The sequence below is a fragment of the Primulina huaijiensis genome, unplaced genomic scaffold (assembly GCF_012295235.1).
Source record: "Primulina huaijiensis isolate GDHJ02 unplaced genomic scaffold, ASM1229523v2 scaffold5453, whole genome shotgun sequence".
Classification (NCBI taxonomy): domain Eukaryota; kingdom Viridiplantae; phylum Streptophyta; class Magnoliopsida; order Lamiales; family Gesneriaceae; genus Primulina; species Primulina huaijiensis.
In genome coordinates this window covers 109,303-128,548 of record NW_027360734.1, presented here as the reverse complement: position 1 = coordinate 128,548, position 19,246 = coordinate 109,303, and the positions used below count along the sequence as shown (strand labels likewise).

The 19,246-nt window shown below is 33.2% G+C and overlaps 3 protein-coding genes across 7 annotated transcripts; 2 read left to right on the top strand and 1 right to left on the bottom strand.

Moving 5' to 3' along the window:
* The first annotated feature begins 4,787 nt into the window (after positions 1–4,787).
* Positions 4,788–12,411, top strand: LOC140970309 (ubiquitin carboxyl-terminal hydrolase 18-like). Of its 2 annotated transcripts, none has more exons than XM_073431972.1 (12): positions 4,788–5,208; positions 5,919–6,087; positions 6,170–6,258; positions 6,348–6,433; positions 6,560–6,722; positions 6,881–7,004; positions 7,424–7,581; positions 9,004–9,088; positions 9,245–9,457; positions 10,130–10,191; positions 10,548–10,753; positions 11,253–12,411. In XM_073431972.1, the coding sequence occupies exons 1-12, from the start codon at positions 4,934–4,936 to the stop codon at positions 11,999–12,001; spliced, it is 2,379 nt and encodes a 792-aa protein (XP_073288073.1). In that variant the 5' UTR covers positions 4,788–4,933; the 3' UTR covers positions 12,002–12,411. The 2 variants fall into 2 exon arrangements, with proteins under 2 accessions (XP_073288073.1, XP_073288072.1); XM_073431971.1 differs by having other exon boundaries at positions 11,229–12,411.
* Positions 12,412–12,924: 513 nt separating this feature from the next.
* Positions 12,925–13,579, bottom strand: LOC140970311 (uncharacterized). Its single transcript, XM_073431973.1, has one exon. The coding sequence runs from the start codon at positions 13,533–13,535 to the stop codon at positions 13,122–13,124; it is 414 nt and encodes a 137-aa protein (XP_073288074.1). The 5' UTR covers positions 13,536–13,579; the 3' UTR covers positions 12,925–13,121.
* A 1,713-nt stretch (positions 13,580–15,292) lies between these two features.
* On the top strand, positions 15,293–19,050 carry LOC140970312 (UDP-galactose/UDP-glucose transporter 7-like). 4 transcript variants are annotated; one of them, XM_073431974.1, is made up of 8 exons: positions 15,299–15,585; positions 15,677–15,838; positions 16,319–16,424; positions 16,532–16,777; positions 17,190–17,300; positions 17,432–17,590; positions 18,471–18,614; positions 18,717–19,050. In XM_073431974.1, the coding sequence occupies exons 2-8, from the start codon at positions 15,807–15,809 to the stop codon at positions 18,882–18,884; spliced, it is 966 nt and encodes a 321-aa protein (XP_073288075.1). In that variant the 5' UTR covers positions 15,299–15,585; positions 15,677–15,806; the 3' UTR covers positions 18,885–19,050. The 4 variants fall into 4 exon arrangements, with proteins under 4 accessions (XP_073288077.1, XP_073288075.1, XP_073288076.1 ...); XM_073431976.1 differs by lacking the exon at positions 17,190–17,300 and having other exon boundaries at positions 15,293–15,585; XM_073431975.1 differs by lacking the exon at positions 15,299–15,585 and having other exon boundaries at positions 15,677–16,228.
* The last annotated feature ends 196 nt before the right edge of the window (positions 19,051–19,246 follow it).

The window sequence follows — 19,246 nt, the reverse complement described above, 5'->3', positions numbered from 1 at the left end:
GTTGATAAGATGATTAATTTAATTACATACATGATTTAAGAAATATCCTTGAGACATTTTGAGCGTGATCAGAAAAATAATTGAATGAAAATGTGATGATTAGATCGTTTACGTAAAAACTCTCATGAGACGGTGTTATGAGTAAATTTCGTGAGACCGATATTATATTTGGGTCATCCATGAAAAAAAATTAATTTGCATGTCAAAAATATCATTTTTTATAGTGAACATGAGTATAGTTTATCTGTCTCATAAAAATATATATGATACCGTCTCACAAGAGACTTATTCTGATGTTAAATATACCAATTTTTATTGAAATTTAGTATTAATTAATAATTAATAAAACATAAAATGTACAACTAAGCTATATTCTTTATTTCCTCGTGTTTCTGGATTTCGTGTCATAATCACCATTCCTCCATGTGACGCTCATAAACCCTTCTAGCTACCCAAAATAAATAAATAAATTATAAAAATAAAATCATATGTTTCTGTTTTATTATTTTTCAAAGATATTTCACTTAGTCATCGTATAATTTGCTCAATTTTTTTAAAAAAACAATTATATGTTGGTTTGAATTCATATTATGCTGAATAATATATTAATTACGGACCTTGTTGTTTATTTTATGAAATTAAATAATAATCATCATGGATCCCAGTCCACTAAAAAAAATTGTCACACGTCTTCATGTGTCAACTTGCACATCGTTAACGTCGTGCTCCAACTAATTTTTTTTAAAATGATTATATGTTAAGTGATCAATTTTAATATTTTTGCACTGATTAATTAATTTCCTAAAGCACCAATTTATTTAATAAAATTAAATAAATGAGTTGGTTTATTGTGAGACGGTTTTGTGAATTTAATTTTATCCGTGAGAAAGGTTGCTCTGATACATAATTATATTTTTTTTAAGTTGACCGGGTTAGCAATCCGTCTCATAAAATTTGGTGTGTAAATAAAATGACTCACTAAACTGACCTTTAAGGCCGCTAAGGCCATCTCCACCCCAAAAATCTATTTTGGTGTCAATTTTTCACTAAAATAGTGTGATTTTTGCACCAAATGCAACGTCCATCTCCAACCCATTTACTTTAAATCTTACACTAAAAAATATATTCTTAGAATATTCTTTTTTTATTTGATTTATTTAATTATTTTAAATATATTATTGAATATATTATTATTTAAAAATATCTAATTATTAAAATAATATATTATTATTATATAAATAATATTTATAATTTTTAATATTAATATTTATAATTAAAAAAACAAAAAAAATTAAAAAAAATAGAGCTCTGCGCCAAATAATCGCAGAGGGGAAATGGAGCTGCGCTATTTTAAAAAGTCACATGCTTGGAGTCGTTATAAAGTCCATTAATTCTTTTATAAAAGTCACAAAATCATGGAATCCATTACATGGATTAAAATTATGACTTCAAGTGGATTTTTTTTTATAATTTGAGTTTTATCATTTACATATTAATAACCATATATACTTTTTAAATAAGACTATCCGATCTGTTTTCTAATTAGTTTATTTCTTACAATTGGAGTTGTTAGGGTTTAAGAATCTTTTAGGTAATTATTACACTCATGTGATATGACTAGGTAATGTCATGGGTCACATTGTACCAAAAATGGAATTACTAGCATGAGAATTTTTTTCGCTTAATTTTATATTTTTGATCTTTGGTCTTGTTGTTATTGTTCACTAATTCATTATTAAATTAGGAAAAAATTGTATAAATTAGTAAACTAATACGGTCAATTAACAAATAATATGACCAAAAATAAAGACGTACAAAATACATTACCAAAATTTAATTTCTCCTTGCCGTCATTAGAAAAGTCGATTGCTCCTAATGAATTGTAAATCAAAACAAGAATAATTTTTGTGTGCTAATCTTTAAAAAATTGTTACTTTTTTTTTAAAAAAAAAAAAAAATCATCAATACTAATCATAAAAGTTGGGAAGCAAATTCCAATGCAGCTAATAGGAGTTCATGCAAGCTACTCGAGCTATTCCTGAGTAACTAGTGAGCGATTCGGTCAAAACTTTACCCGAGTTTGATTTGACTGAGCTCGAGTCTAGTTCGAACAACTCGATTCACACTCGAATCGAGCTCGAGTTTTAATTGTATCTACTCGAGTAGTATTTTTTAAAAATAATATATAATTTAAGGTTATTTTGGTTCATATTAATAAAAAAATAGTCTTAAAATTATACTATAAATATTTTCGAACTTCTCGAGGAACTTGAAATTTTCACCAGTCGAGTTTGAACTTAACATTGAATATTCGATCGAGTTCAATTCGAGGTTGAGCCTACAAAATTTAAATCGTCTAAGTTCGAGTAGTATGATACTCGGGTCGGCTCGACTCGTGTACAACGCTATATAGTTGTATGCTCTATTATATGACTAAATATTTTACTGTCTTATTATGAGAGAAATATTGTAGATAACCATTAAATCTGATGGAGAATGCATATAATATCGATTGTGTTCAAATATTGAGATGTTAGATTTTTTATTTCTTAAAATACCTTTTTCTTAATTGGCTAAACCGGTCCATATATTGAGGGAAGATAATAAAAATATATAAACATGTGATAATCTGACATATTTGTAAATGTAGATTAGCACCATATTAATTCTTAATTAGTGAAAAATGGGTGCAGGATTATAGTGTTGATCGCTGGACAAAACCCGTAAACCTCGGAGTTAATAATGATAAATTTTGGATTAACGAGGTTCAGCCCCTTTTATAGTTTTTTTAGGATCCTTGACCCCTTAAAGTTGAACTTTGGATGTCACATTCGGACGATTAATTTTATAAAAGTAATGGCACATTAAATTTAGGATTAAAGACAATAAATTAACTCGGAAATTGAACTCTTACAGTTATGCATCGATCGTAAGAGTCACATGTTATGAAATTAACAAATCATACCATATATATGTAGCTTAGTTGTACATTTTATGTATAACTAATAATGTTTGTGACCAACCGCTCTTCCAACATAACAATTAGTACACTTCGACCATTTTTTTTCACAATATTAATACTCTGAGTTTGTGTAATATGTGAATGTATGGTCAATTGTTAGAAGTTCAATTCTTCATATCAACATTTTCTCGGGTGAACTTGTCACATATGGTTTGTCCAATGTGATTTACCTTACTAAAGTGATTCACAAACTATTGAGTTGCTCAGGGGGTTTACTCAGTGTGCACCGAATGATAACGGCTGTGAGTTCCACATCATAAAAAATTTTAATAATTGCACTCTTTGTAATATATGTGAATTGATTGTGTGACACTAATTCTCATACAATTATATGATCAAATATTTGTCGTTTTAAAAAAAAAAATTAGTTAATGATGAGTTCTCCCACCGATATATTGATAATTATTGCACCTCACCAATTTATAAGAAAATTACTACGTGATATCAAAATAATAATAATAATAATAATAACCAAACGAATCTTGATTAAGTTCTAATTTGAGTGATGATTAGGAGGAGGAAAAGGAGTGGAGAGAATTGATTAAAAATAGACCATGCAAAAAGACTATTTCCATACAGGAAAAATCCCGATTCGGGTCCACTGGGCCTCATCTGGGGGTCCGAATTACTAACACAACTAAAAGTCTAAAATAACCCAAAACACAAGACCCGCAATTCCCCGGAAGCACTGGACAACTTTATTCTTTGATGTGAAATAATTAATGATTTTTGGTGCAAATCATAATTATTTTTCAATTGTTTAATAATATTTAAAGTTAGGGTCGAACAAAAGAGAAGGGTTTATGAATAAGTTTAATATGGAGAAATGCTATATAATTTATTAAGAATTTTCAACCTTTAAATCATTCGATATTTGTAGAGCTTTTAGGTGTTTGAAACTTTTAAACATAAATAGAATCATATAAAACTATATAGTGGGCAACACCACTCCGGGATTTCTTGTTGGGCCCCAAACAAGACAATTCACCCCATGCAGAAACAGGCATTTTGGGTGGACAAACCAAAATTACATTGCTCGTTATTTCAAAAATAAAAAACATTGATCGAAGCAATTTCTTTTTTTTTTAAAAAAAAAAAATCATATGGATAACATAATTATTTTGAAGGACGAGATGATGAATGACTTATAATATATGAATAACATAATGACTGATAGCTCTAATTTTTTTTGTAAAAATTGAGTCAAATGTTGAATGGAACAAATTATGTGAAATTAATTAATATATTATCATTTACACTAAGAGTAGGTCTCTTGTGAAACGATCTCACGAATCTTTATCTGTGAGACGGGTCAACTCTATCGATATTCATAATAAAAAGTAATATTCTTAGCTTAAAAAGTAATACTTTTTCATGGATGACACAAATAAGATATCCGTCTCACACAAGTTTTTACCTTACAACTAAATAATGCTTATTTTATTTTTAATGTTCGAGAAAGAGTGGTGTCGGAAAATGATAAGATCTAAACCAATTGAGAAAATTTAACATATTAAAAAAAATTGATTTGAAATCTACTTTTTTGTCCCCGAATAAACCGAGCCAAGTGATTTTAAATTCTTTGAATTAGTCGTCTCCGTATAATGTGGTATAAGCGAACTTGGGCGGGTCATCCAAATCATTTGGATCTTGAACTGGCCCAGAATTTATAAGCCCATTAAAATTTTGAGGCCCAATGTTACACAACGCAACAGTTTAATACTTAATAATCCATAAATCTTAAGTGATCAACATATATAATTCATAATCTTTCGCTAACCCAGAAATCCCTCCTCCGTCGCGGTTCACCGAAATCAGCGCACAAATATTGTTCTACTTCTTCAATTAATGATTAATTTCTTTATTCTTGAATTGGAATTTAGTTTGATAGGAGGAAATTCCTAGTTGTAAATGCATGTGGCGGTGGATCTCAACGGGTTTCTGCAATTCGTGGTAACAGGATTTTTGTTGATATTTGGATTGCTATATTTGATTCGGAACACTGCGTCAAGATATTTTATGTTAGACTCCAATTTCGATTCTTTGGCCTCCGATTACTCGTCGATTACCAAAAAGATGGCGGCGGCCCCCAGTGGCAGCGGCGGCGCTGGTAGTGCTGAATCATGCGCTGTTTGCGGTAATTTGACGAAGAAGCAGTGCGCCCGTTGCAAGATGGTCAAGTACTGGTATGTTACGTGTTCGAATTTACGCGGTATATATTTTTCCTTTACAATTTGGGGGCACTATTGTATTGATTATGGGTTTTGAGGTTTTAATTTTGTTCGGTATTTTATTTATTACTGTTTTGGAATGGGATTTATGTGCGTGGATTTGTGCAGTGGGTTATTATATTTTTTACTTCTTGATTTTTATGAAGTGGTACATATTTTTCTTATTTAATAATTTGTGGTCATTATAGAATGGGTTTTGAGGGTCTAATTTTGTTCAGCAAGTTATGCACTACTGTCTTGGAATTGGAATGGATTATGTGCATGTGTTAGTGCAGTGGATTATTAGGTTTTCTACTTATTTATTTATTTGTTTTGAAATGTAGTACTTTATTTAGTGTAATGCCCTATTCTTGAACTCAGTCTCGTTTAAATCCCATTTAACGAGGTAATAGACAGAATGGGAACGCTAACCAACTGTTTTTCCGGAATCTCTGTCTCTCTAAATATAAAGAATTATGTAACGACCACTATTTCTTTCTTCTGGAGTCTGGACCGTGTCTTACTGACAAGAAAATAACTGCTACTGTTTGCTGTTAAGGGTAATTGAGGGAGTTGATGGATATCACGTGTATATTCTTAGCAGTTATGCAAATTTTTACTGGTTCTTCCAACCGTTTCACTGCTACAGCTGCATATCTCATTTTTCTATACCTGTGAAATTTTAGCTCTGAAGCTTGCCAAAGATCTCACTGGAATTCAGAGCACAAGACAAAATGCAAGGACCTGCAATTTTTTCCTAAAGCTAATTTTATGCAATCTACATCTGCATTGAGGGGAAGGAAAGCATCAGTACTTCCTTTAGGCGGAAGCTCCAATTTTCTGAAACAAAAGAAGGTAAACATCTATCTATATTTCAGGCTGTTTACAGGATTTTTTACTGTTATTTGTTGGAACTGTGCTTCATTTATGGTCTCAGATACTTTTTCCGTACGAGGAATTTGTGGAACTCTTCAATTGGAACAGTCCTGGTTATCCTCCTTGTGGACTTCTAAACTGTGGAAACAGGTAAGTTTAGTGAAAGTTTCCTTTTATGCTATAGTTCTGTGCCAACTTCCCATCTATCAATCCTTTTGTTTCCTTTTGCCCCTATGCAGCTGCTTTGCTAATGTGGTTCTCCAATGTCTTGGTTACACCCGTCCCCTTGTATCTTACCTGCTGGAGAAAGGCCACCGAGCAGAATGTAAGTTGATTGATTAAAACCATTTACATCTCATTATGTTCTTTAAATATCTCGCACTTATTTCATTTGTATTGTTATTTGAAGATTCCTTTTTTTTTTTAATGTTCGTCCTATAACTTTTACCAGGTCAAAGGGCTGATTGGTGCTTCACTTGTGAACTTCAAATTCATGTAGAAAGGACTAGCCGAAGTCCTAATGCATTTTCTCCTATTAATATCCTCTCAAGATTGCCTAATATTGGTGGCAATCTTGGATATGGGAAACAGGAGGATGCTCACGAATTCATGAGGTCCTTATTTCTGGGTTCCTTATCTGTTATATTTGACATTTCTTGATCATTTTATGTTTTTACTGGGCTGCAGAATGAACCTCAGTTTCGTTTTTCTGTATTGATGATTAATTGTTAACAAATGCTTCTTTTTGAACACCAATTTTATTTATATGTAGGTTTGCCATCGACACAATGCAATCAGTCTGCCTTGATGAATTTGGTGGTGAAAAGGCTATTCATCCTAGCTATCAGGAGACGACTCTTATTCAACATATATTTGGTGGTCGTCTTCAATCTCAGGTAGCTTGACTTAATGAATTTTAAACTTTTACTGCTATTTATTTCCTTATTCTTTAATTTCATGTCTGCTTCGTTGGTAGAGGTGACCTTGCAATTTACTCATATGATTAAAGATCCTTAAATTGGAACTGCTGTCTGCCTAATTTTTAGTTTGCGTGTTGGACTCCATGGCTCAAATATCCTGTCGAAACTTCTATGCTTCCCTGATGCTCTCATCATGAGGATCATGAATGTTTGACATGTGAGCTATCACGTAACATGATTGTCAACATGCTGCAATTAATTGGATAAATTTCATTTGTTTTAGCTGAGAAGCAAAGAAATCGGAGTTCACTTCTTTTTTGTCTAGAATTTTATGAAGTTCATTAAATCATTCGTATGTATATATATATTTTATTATTATTTTCCCCTGCTTTCAGGTTATATGCACAAAATGCAATAACATTTCAAATCAGTTTGAGAATATGATGGATTTAACTGTTGAAATACATGGGGATGCTGGATCTTTGGAGGAATGTTTGGATCAGTTCACCGCCAAAGAATGGCTTCATGGGGATAATATGTATAAATGCGATGGGTAATCTTCCTATATTCTGGAACTTTTTTCTTTCATTTGTATTCCATAAAGTTAGTCCTTAGGACTAAAAATTAGGTTGAATTCACCTTAATGCAGCTTGCCTGATAAACTTGTGAGAAGCATATATAGGAATTCCTCACGATGATAATATAGCCACTTAATAACAAAGTAGAATTACCTGTCGGAAGTGAGTTATGCTTTTTCCCTTTTTAAAACTGATTTTGTTTCATAAATGTTTTGTCAAGCCTATCCTTCATTTGAAATAGAGTGAAGATAGCATGCAACAACACATATGTGGTTGATCATGATAACTTACATGTAAGACAAAATACCTACAGAGATGAACCTCTATTAATCTCTCTTAGTCTCTTTAGTTTAGATTACATTTATTTTCTCTTTATGTACGCTGAAGAAAATGTGGGTAAATGGGGTAGAAAATATTAACTAAACCTAAATCATTATCAAATCATTAAAAAAGTACATTCTAATCTTAATATGATTATGGAATATATTATTTGATTTCTTTGAACTGAAAACTTCAACTTGAAGCACAGAAACTAAATTCATAAAATTTTGCACGATGTTGTATTTAAAATCATAGAAACAGAGGGCGGGTTGGACAAATATATTCAGCAACTAAACATAATCATAGATTCATAATGCATATGTTCACAGAACTGTAAAATCAGACAGATGGATAGAAGATTCATGGTCTGCATGGAACTGCAATGCGACAGTTAGGTAGATAGAAGTATGGATTTTTTTCTTCATACGGTCATACCGCATGGTTACTGTATACATACAATAAAATAACTAAGAGCATATTTCTGGGTGTGGTTAATATTTATGAGAACATCACCTCCAATCACGTTTTTTCCATGATTTATTTTTAGACAGCACATGGGACAGAAAACCATATATATATGCGACAGTTAGGTAGATAGAAGCATGGATTTTTTTTTCAAACGGTCATACCGCATTGTTACTGTACACATACAATAAAATACTAAGAGCATATTTCTGGGTATGGTTGCTATTTATGAGAACAGCACCTCCAGTCACGTTTTTTCCATTATTTATTTTTAGACAGCACATGGGACAGAAAACCATATCGAGTAATGAGACGTAGCTTGAGATTTATTTAGTTCGATCATAAAGACCTGCATTCATGACATAATGCCCAGAGTGCTAAAACTCTTATCATTTTCTCAATTTAAATTAAAATTCCATCTCTTTCTACAATGGAGCATATGTTGTGGTAATTATAGCTGGAAGTTTTCCTAAATTTAAATAATAATATCCAATAATATAAAAGATGTGTTGTTATCTTAATCCTGTCAAATATGATCCCAAAAAATATTCTTTGATGTGTAAAAGACTCATATGCTGCATTTGACCAATTAGCATGTGTTGTCCCTTCAGCTGCAATGATTATGTTATGGCATGGAAACGCCTAACAATCAGTCGTGCCCCAAACATCCTTACAATTGCCTTGAAGAGGTTTCAGGTCTACCATTTTTTTCTTATTCTGATGCACTTCACCATTTTTAACTCTCGACTCATTTTCCTCATTTACCTTAATGTGGGGAAGACCAGTTAGAGGGAGGATTCATTCAACGTTTATGGGGGCTTATCTTGAAATTTTTTCCCCATGTTCCTGCAGAGTGGTAGATTTGGGAAACTTAATAAGAGGGTGACTTTCCCGGAGACACTAGATCTCATCCCTTACATGGGTGAGTTGGCAGATGGAAATGATGTTTACAAGCTCTATGCAGTTATTGTACATGTGGACATGCTGAATGCATCATATTTTGGCCACTACATCTGCTACATTAAAGACTTTCGTGGTAACTGGTACATGGTTGATGATTGTAAGGTAACAAAGTAGGAACTTATTATGTTTAAATACATGCACTTATGATTATTTTTCCATAGACTACTCTCAGTTTTTTAAATCAACTATTTCCAAATTGCACGGTGTTATTTGCAACCTAAGATAACCTATCTCATGCATCTTTGACTTGTAACTGGTCTTCGTTTAAGCTTATTGTTCTTAGTCATGGAATGGATTCAAGTTATTATCAGGAAAATTATATCTCAGACACATATCACATGATTCATGTACATCGAGATATTTTCAAATGAGGCACCTTGTCTTCTTGAAACAACGGATGGCATTTGATCTTGTTAGCTCTTGATAGAGCACTGCATTGTTTGGGAAATCAACACCGCTAAGATATTTATGTTAATGTGTCTCTCTTTCTTTTCCTTTTGTGGTGTATTCTTGAAAGAATGTCGATTAATTCCACTACTGAGCTTTGCCTAAAACAGTCTTTCTTTCTTCTTCTAATTTCATCTTCATTTTTTCCTTACTTTATTGAATCATGGAGTTTAAGAGAGAAATTGTTTGTGAGCTAAATTTACTGTTAGAAGCTTCGACCATGATCCGTACAGAAAGGATTGAAATTCATGACTATGTCATACTTCATTCAAATCAGTATGCACTGCACTCTCATAACAGATTTAAGCTAATGTTATCTTTTATTAGGTTGCTAACGCTGATTTGGACGAGGTGCTTTCGCAAGGAGCTTATATGCTCTTATATAGCAGGTCAGTCCTCTCGTTTAATACACGAGATTTAAGTTACCCTATAGATTTGTATTAATGCAATATATTCAATCTCAGAGGCTTTACTATTATCGTATTTAATCTAATTACGGAAAACCCCTAAAAGCTCTCGATATACTTCTTGTCTTTTTCTGTTTCACCAATTATTTATCCATCACGACAGGCTTTTTGCTAAAACAATAGCCAAAAGATTGTATAGGTTAAACATGCTCTTGAGTTTATCTTCTGTTCATATTATCTGATGCTGTGGGACTAATGCTGATCAACCTTTCACGTCTTTTAGAATTACAATTACGATTGGTGTATAATGATGTTTGTTGTGTGTTAATTTTTGACAGGATTTGTGCTCGTCCGTCGTGCTTACTTCCTGACGAATCTTTAGGAAAAGAAGAAAAGGAAGACATGAAATTACAAGAATTAGATCTTTCTCTGAACCAACCTGCTGAAATTTCTGTTGCAGAATTGCTTGATATTCCTGTCCCAGTCGATTCTGAGCAGTTGTCTTCTAATTGTGCCAGATCAGAGGTCTCAAAAAATCATGAAGGTATTATTGTTTCCGAAGACTTCTATTTTGAAATTTCATTCTTAATAAATTAAATTAAGAGTGAATTATACAAAGTAGCAACACCGCGCATATAATCTGATCTATTTGGTATTGTATGTTACATATAAATAATATTTTTTTAAAAAAATAATTAGTTTCTCGAATATTTGATTTCGTTATGATATTTTACATCTAAAATAATTTATAATAAATTGAAAAGTTATTTATCATATCTAAGATAGATATGATTAATTTTGATGAGAAAATGCTTAGATTTATTAGTATACAAGTGCATCGACGCACATGTTACGTTGTTATACAATATTTTTATAACTAATTTGATTTATATTCAAATATTGGTCATATCGTAATTATAAAAATTAATGAAGGTTTAACAGCAATTTGATACATGTTGTAATTTGAATTGATTATATTTAAATGTAAATATATTACATAAATTATCACTTTCATGAAGAATCACCGTTGGTCAATGATGCAGAACGTGCAAGAGAAGACATAAAATCCCTCTCTTCTGAAGAATGTTTTCATGTAGCCATGGATGCTGATCTTAACAAGAGCAGAGAAGTATCCCTGACACTTGATGAAGTCGCTTTTTCTGCAGAGCATTCTATTCCACCAGTCTCTGCAACTACTTCGTTGACCAATAACTGTTCCCCACAACCAGATGTTAGCAAATCTCGAAATCTCTCCCCCTTCACTGATGTTGAAAGTGAAGCTTGGTGCAGTGAAAAGAATACCAAAGAAGGTATATTTAGAATGTCAAGTGGAAGTCCGTCTGCAGCTACAAACTACATCTTGGAGAATGTTGATACACAAGGTGTTTCTTTCAAGGCTCTCGCCAATGGTGAGGCTCTAGTAGAAGAGAATTCGTCCAGTTCCTCAGCACTTGCTGAAAATGGCAAGTGTGGAAATGTTACAATCTTCCCTTATGATAGTTCAGATGCAGTTAAGAAATCAAATGGAGAAAGTTCTGGAGCAAAGTTGAAGCCACTTTTTGGTCGTGGATTTCTTGATAAACATCCACGAAATAAATGTACTAGCTTGTCATTTCAGAATGGTCGCATCTTGAATAATGAGCAAATGCCAACTTCAGCACATGTGAATGGAAAAGTGTCTGCAAAATCTGATGCACCTAAGGTTCTTGAAAATGGCGATTGTTGTGAGCAAGCTGCATATGGCGAGGGAATCAAAAGTAACATTAGCAAGGAGGAAATATTCCAGCTATGAAATGAAAGTCTATCATTGGTGAAAGCCCTTGGATACCATAGTATCTTTAAACGATTTTTTAGGATAAATTACTTGACAGGATGTCTATGGATGAATGATGATGCACATATGGTCTCAAATTCAAGTATGAGCAATTGGTCGGAAATTGTCTTGGGGGTTATGTGAAAGATTTTAACACGGTCGGATAGGCAGTCATTATCGTTAGATGTCGTAGGTTTGCGTCTTGAAGTCATTAGAAATAATTGGTTGGTAATTGGTGATCGATTTAAAGTTGTATTTTTACGTGTTGATATCATTCAATGATCCCATCCCCACAAATGGATGCCTGGGAATTTTTCTCCACGGTTTCGATATTTTCCAGAAATTTTGGATGTTCTTGTATTCCAATGAAATGCAATGGATGCGTTTAATTCATTTTCGGGTGCTGGAACTTCATGACTCCCTGCAAGACCCAATTTTTAACTTATTAATAGCTCTGAAATGAAAGCTGGCCCACTAACACTATCCGTGCGAGATGCACGTATGTTTTCAAGTGGTCTCCACATGAAAAATTCATAACCTAGAAAAGAAAGCTTACCGAGTAACACTTTTTTTAAAACAATTCGAATATCGATTATAATGAAAAAAGGTTTTCTTTTAAAAATTTATGGATAAAAAAATAACTTTTAATCAGTAACCATTCTTCTATTATCAAACAAGACAGTATCGAAATGAAGCCAAATACAATACAAATTACACGGTATCAAATTTCATCTTATTTTTTTAATTAAAAGTTAGAGATAAATTCTTGCCCCAGTTTCTACAAAAAATGTGACCTAAGTATGTTACAAATTTTTGCTGTCCAAGCATCTTTCAAGCTTAAGGCATCAATAAATCTTCTTTAACACAATAATTTGAATTTAAAACGATATCTATGAGAATAATGATACAATATGTCTAATCACATCACAGCAACAAAACTTACACAATAGCATGCAATCAAAGCAATAGAAACAAGAAACAAAAACACCCTAAAATACAATGAAAACATCCTCAGAATCAAATCCTGCTATAGCAAGCCACAGAAAAACACCATATATAACAACTCAATCCACATGTAAAAGGACACCGTTTATCCATTTCAAGGGCTAGTAGAGGAGCTGGTGGCGGCAGCAGCAGCTGGAGCTGGTGCAAGAAAAGGAAGGCTCGGCACAGTGGTGTGGATTGTGGGCATGGCCGCAGGTAATGGCGGCAGACTCAGCGTAGGCATGGTACTAGGCAATGATGGGATAGTTGTGGGCAAGGGTGACAACGTGGGCTTTGGCAAAGTTGGAAGTGTTGGCTGTGTGGGCAATGAAGTGGCCGGGAAAGGCGGCAACGCGGCTGTGGGAAGGTTCGGCAGAGCAGGAAGCGATGGCAGCATTGCCGCCGTAGGCAGTGGTGGTAGGTTAGGTATAGTTTGTAACAGGTTGCGTGATGCTTGACTGGTGTGGAGGCTTGTGAATGACATTGTCAAGATCAGAGACACAAGAAAATGGTAATTGAAGTATGCCATTAATATGCACTTTTTTAGTTGAAATTTGAGTGAATTTTTCAACTTTGTTTGATTTTGTGGTAAATTTTCGCATGTGTAGGATGTATATATAGGTTCAGAGTGTGTAAAATTATGTAACAGCTAAAGGATGTTTGATGAGATGTGGTTGCCAAAGTTCAAAATATCACCGATTTGTTTACCTTCCAAAATTGATGGGGGAACTTTTGGTTATATTTGAATACCTCTTCATTGTTATATATATATTTTAAAAATGTGTCATCTTATATGCTTTATTATATATATTTAAATAATGTGTCATCTTATATGCTTTATTATAATATCATAAAATTGTCTCATTAATTAAATTTTAGAATATAGAGACGAGTTGGTTGGTGCATGTAACTAATTTGTCGTAAATAACAAAAAATTTATAGAAAATAATGTTTATAAATATGAATGAGAAAGCGTAAAAAATAAATTTTTGAAAAACAATTGGAAAAACTATGATAATACATTTTTTTTATTTCCACTCCTATTTTCCCTCCAACCATACAAATCATTGCACACACAGATCAAACTACAACACTCAAATTACAGTTGAAACATATGCAATTATTGACGCCAATAATTATCATTTATAGGAGCAACGGATATGGAAAATAAATGGATTTAATATTTACCATCATGAATTCATGATCATATGTATAATAATTGTTGAATGATGAACATGAACTACTTAGGGTTCGCTTGGTTTGTAGGACGTGATAGTTGAATGATTAATAATTTGATTGATAAATGTTTGATAGGATAAGATATCTAATTTGGGTTGTATATAATATCATGTGTGGTGCAAATTTAAGAAGAGTGATAAAATCATAACAAACTTATTAATGACCAAAATATCCTTAAATGTTATATTTTAATTTATTTGTCATGACTGTTCACTTCTCCCCTAAGCTACTGTCTGTTTCCCAAAAAATCTGACAGGAAATGAAAACCCTCTCCACATTGTTCTTCCTTGAAGATCGTAAGGCAAGGTCAGATCCGTGAAAGATATGAACCGAAGATCCACCGGTAAGCATGATAAATTTTTGTACAGGATTTACGGAAAAAAGTAAAAAGTAAAAAAATTACAGTACAAAAATTGAAAAAAAAAACGACAACAGAACAATACTAGGATATGTTCAACACATTTGTACCAAAATACGAGAACGTGAAACACAAATTGTTCATCACTCGATAGTTTTCCTCAGTTTTATCTACTCTGAAATACGTTATGCATGAGATACAAAATCAATAATCACACATAGCTTCAAAGCTATATTTTCTCGAGTTTTACCTTCAAATAGTCTTCAAATTTCTACAGATCGGACTTAGAAATGAGGATTTTTGGTTCACCACTTTCCATTTTTAAGCTACTGCGCAGCCATCGGTTCTTCAGAAGAAAGAAGGACAATGGCGTGTCCGTAGGCCACTTGCAATTTTTTATTTTACAAACAGGGTTATTTTGATAAATAAATTTTAAGAGTGCAGCCGGATAAATATTATCCACATTGAATGCATGGATTTATTCTCCAAGGAAAACAGTAAAATTTGTCAAACTAATAGTCAATATCAAATATATAAATGAAAACAAACAAATGATTATTAAACAATCACATCTTAATAATGCTTATCAAACTGGATCTTATAGTTGTGTGTACAACCGGGCCGCAGATTTAGGTAAGTTTTAATGTTCTATCATATGATCATACAGCAAATTTGGTGCTTGCTTTTACAGTTTTTCACCTGTTTTACTCGCCACATGCATGGACTTTTTATCTGCATTTTTTAATTACTTTTGCCCTCCTCTCCCTTCGGCTGTTGCCCATCTCCCGGACAAGGATTTGTTTTCATTAAATTAACCCATCAAAAACTTTTTTGTTTGTTGATCCGAGAAAAATTGGACCGACCCATTTTGTATTTTTTGTTGTTATCAAGCATTTTTAATGAAAATTGGACCGACCCATTTCATGTTCTTTCGTTTTTCATTGAGAATTATTTCAGAATTCGTTTCTTGATTCATTTTCGGGTGAGTGCTGTGTTTTCCTTGATTTCATTTTCGATTTTTCTCAATTCCTCTGCAAAAGGTTTCAGATTCTTGGCCTGTTTTTCAATCGCAGGTGGTTTTCTTCCTCTTTCTGCTCCCGGACAATAACTGGATTTTATGAAGTAACTGAACTCAATCTACGGCTGGGGGTTTTCAGATTCTTTGTTGTCATCGAAAAGGGGTATCTATTTGTGGGTCTATACATGGATTATACAGAGTCGAGTCCGTACTTGAGGTCAGTTTTTCAGGTTCATTTAATGTTAGTCTGAAATTACAGAAAGAAGCAGTAGTTTTTCTCTGACAGGTTGATTTAATTTTCTCCATTCCTTTTGGATAAGTTCTGTTATCTATGCTTTCCAGTTATGGACTTTGAACAAACATTTTTTACTATTCTGTGTGCATTCGTACTGTTTGAATCTTGAACGTTATTATTGAAGTTATTACTTTGAGAGCTTTCAGTTTAAAAACTCTATTTACATCTCTCTTTGTCTGGTTCATTTGTTATGATTCTTGGAATAATTTAGAATAAGAGTCCGCATTTAAATGGTGTTCGAAAGTTTCCGTATCTTGATGTTTGGTATTGGAATATTTATGGAAAAGACCATTCAAAAAGAGTGATTATCAGGTCCGTTCAGGGCTGACACTAATACTAAAAAATTATAATATTGAAGCATTTTGGGACTATGTTATTGTGATTAACTTATGCGTGATGCAGTTTGTTTGCTGCCGTATCATATGGATTTGCCTCGATGGCGATGGTTTTTATCAATAAAGCAGTGCTTATGAAGTATGCACATTCAATGACTCTTCTTACACTCCAGGTACACATAAATCATATGCGTGAAAATGCATTCTTTTACTTCTAACCTTGTTTTTCTTTTGTGGGTCTTTACTCAGCATTTCTTTATATTAATTTGAGATGCTGTAGCAATTGGTGACAACTTTGCTCATACGGATTGGTAGAGTTATGGGATATACAAATGTCAAAGAATTGAATGTAGAAACGGCCAAAAAACTTGTACCAGTTTCCTTATTCTACAATGCTAATGTGGCCTTCGCTTTAGCAAGCTTGAAAGGAGTAAATATTCCTATGTACATTGCCATCAAAAGATTAACACCACTTGCTGTACTTGTAGCTGGATTCTTTACTGGAAAGGGGAACCCTACAACTCAGGTTTTTATTTTCTATTGAAGTCTTGTTGTCAGAGCCTTTCAATTATTCTGTTTTATGCAAAAAAAGAGGAGGATATCAAATATGGTGTTATTTGCTGTGATAATTGCTGGATGTTGGCACCACATGTTCTTTGGATTACGTTGTATATTAAGCGCAGCTCTATGGCATTTCAAATTCATTTGTACGAATAAATGGCCTTTGTGTAAGCTTGTAGTTTCATCGAAGGAGAAAATAGTTTTTGGAGTCCACCTACGGTATTTGCATAAAAATGATGGTCCGATATGAAAATGTTGTCTTTACTTTCTTATTATTAATGTTTTAATATAGTAATTGTTTTCAACATAGATAAAATCTCGCATCTGAGTTTTCATGAAGTTTCTCTAATTCACTGTATGTTCCCCTTAAATTTCAGGTCACTCTGTCTGTTCTTTTAACTGCTGCTGGCGTTCTTATAGCAGCACTTGGTGATTTTTCTTTTGATATTTTTGGATATTCAATGGCATTTATTTCTGTTTTTTTCCAGGTGCTCTTTTACCCTTCTGTTTCCCAAATATTAGAGTAGAATTAACTGGCTCTGTTCGTTGAGATTTTTGTATACGTTGTTATTGTATCTTTATCAGCATANTTTTTTTTTTTTTTTTTGCCTATATACAGACCATGTACCTTGTATTAGTGGAGAAATCAGGTGCAGAGGATGGGCTTTCCTCAGTTGAAATCATGTTTTATAACAGTATTTTATCATTACCTTTTCTGCTATTCCTCATCATAACTACCGGAGAATTTCCAAATTCCATGTCGATACTTTTTGCCAAGGTCAGGATTTAGATTCATATTCATACATTTAGAAATTTTTTGTGGCTGCTGATGCTCAAGGGCTAGAGACAGCAATGCTGGATGATTTAAAAATAAGATAATTTTAGTGATAAGGCAGATGTAATTTGTTTCAAAGAAACGATGAAAATCACGGAAGTGACAATATAATTAACTTGGTGTCATCAAAGCTTTATCAATAACCTCTCTCACACATCTTGTTTCTTGGTCATCATTTGACTGCATTTTCTGGTGTTGAACTTGTTCTCGAAGCTCTAAATCTTGTCATTGAGATCAGTTTTATTGGTGTTTTTAGCTAATTTCCAACACAAGGAGATAAATAAGTTAAGGTAACGGAATAGTTTGGTTTTGTAGCACCGACATTGAAACTTAATCAATATGTATCAACTGATGGGACTAAGAGTACATAAATTTTTCTTTAACAGGTCTTGAGTGGTTCTCAGTTTCGAAGAATTTGAAATTTTCAGTAATTTCTCCCTTCGGTTTCTGTCATCCCAGTTCGTATTCTATGTTTAGCGTATGTATCAAGTGATAGGACTAGGAGGACATAAATTTTTCTTTAACAGGTATTGAGTGGTTCTCAGTTTCGAAAAGATCAAAATTTTAAGTATTTGTGTCATCCCAGTTCGTATTCTATGTTTAGCATATGTGGACATTCTTGGATCATTGCTCCTCGCTTAAATTATTATTTAGACTGAAGGCATCTTTTTGCTGTGTTTGCTAGCATCTTGTAATAATGTGTGTAGGCAGTTGAGCTTATTTTTGTACACGATTGCAGATGGAATGAGATTTTTCCTGTTGTTTTTATAGTGTACACCGAAATTACTTAATGAAGAGCCATAATTTTTCCGGTGAATTGCAGAGCACTTCACTATCGTTTTTTGTCATTCTTCTTCTTTCCCTGGTGATGAGTATAGTTCTGAATTACACCATGTTCTTGTGTACCATTGTCAACTCTGCCTTAACGACTACGATTGTTGGCGTCCTCAAGGGTGTGGGTTCGACAGTAAGTTGGCAACTTTTAAACGTCTTTTTCATTTCGTGTTCCTCCTATACATTCAAATCCCGCCAATTTATTAAGTTGCTTGCATTTTGGTTTTTTGGTCAGACACTCGGCTTTGTCTTGCTAGGAGGAGTGCAAGTACATGCTTTAAATGTCACGGGGCTTGTAATCAACACAGCCGGTGGTGTTTGGTATTCTTGTGCAAAATATCAGCAGAAGAAGAGAAACAAGTTGCCTAAGTTGATGGCAGACTTGGAAATGCATAAAAAATGAGATTCACACATTCAAGGTGGTTTTTTTTACATGTTCTTGATGGGGATTTCAGATTTTCTATTCATGAATCGGTTGAGTTTTTAAACTGTAATATTTTCATCAACCATAATATAAGTTGGTGACTTATTTTTTGCATGAATTTCAAATATAAAAATCAAAATGACCAGTGTTGTCTTCCTTTTCCGGTGGATGATTGCCGGGTATCTCATCGATTTACGTACACTTGTTTCTTAATATCGGTGGTGAACATATCCATTTAGCAACCCAAACATATCTGAAAATTTGGACTAACGAAATGGAGCACTAATTTTATGACCTATATTAGACCCAATACAATTTGAATGTCCTTGAATCATTTGATC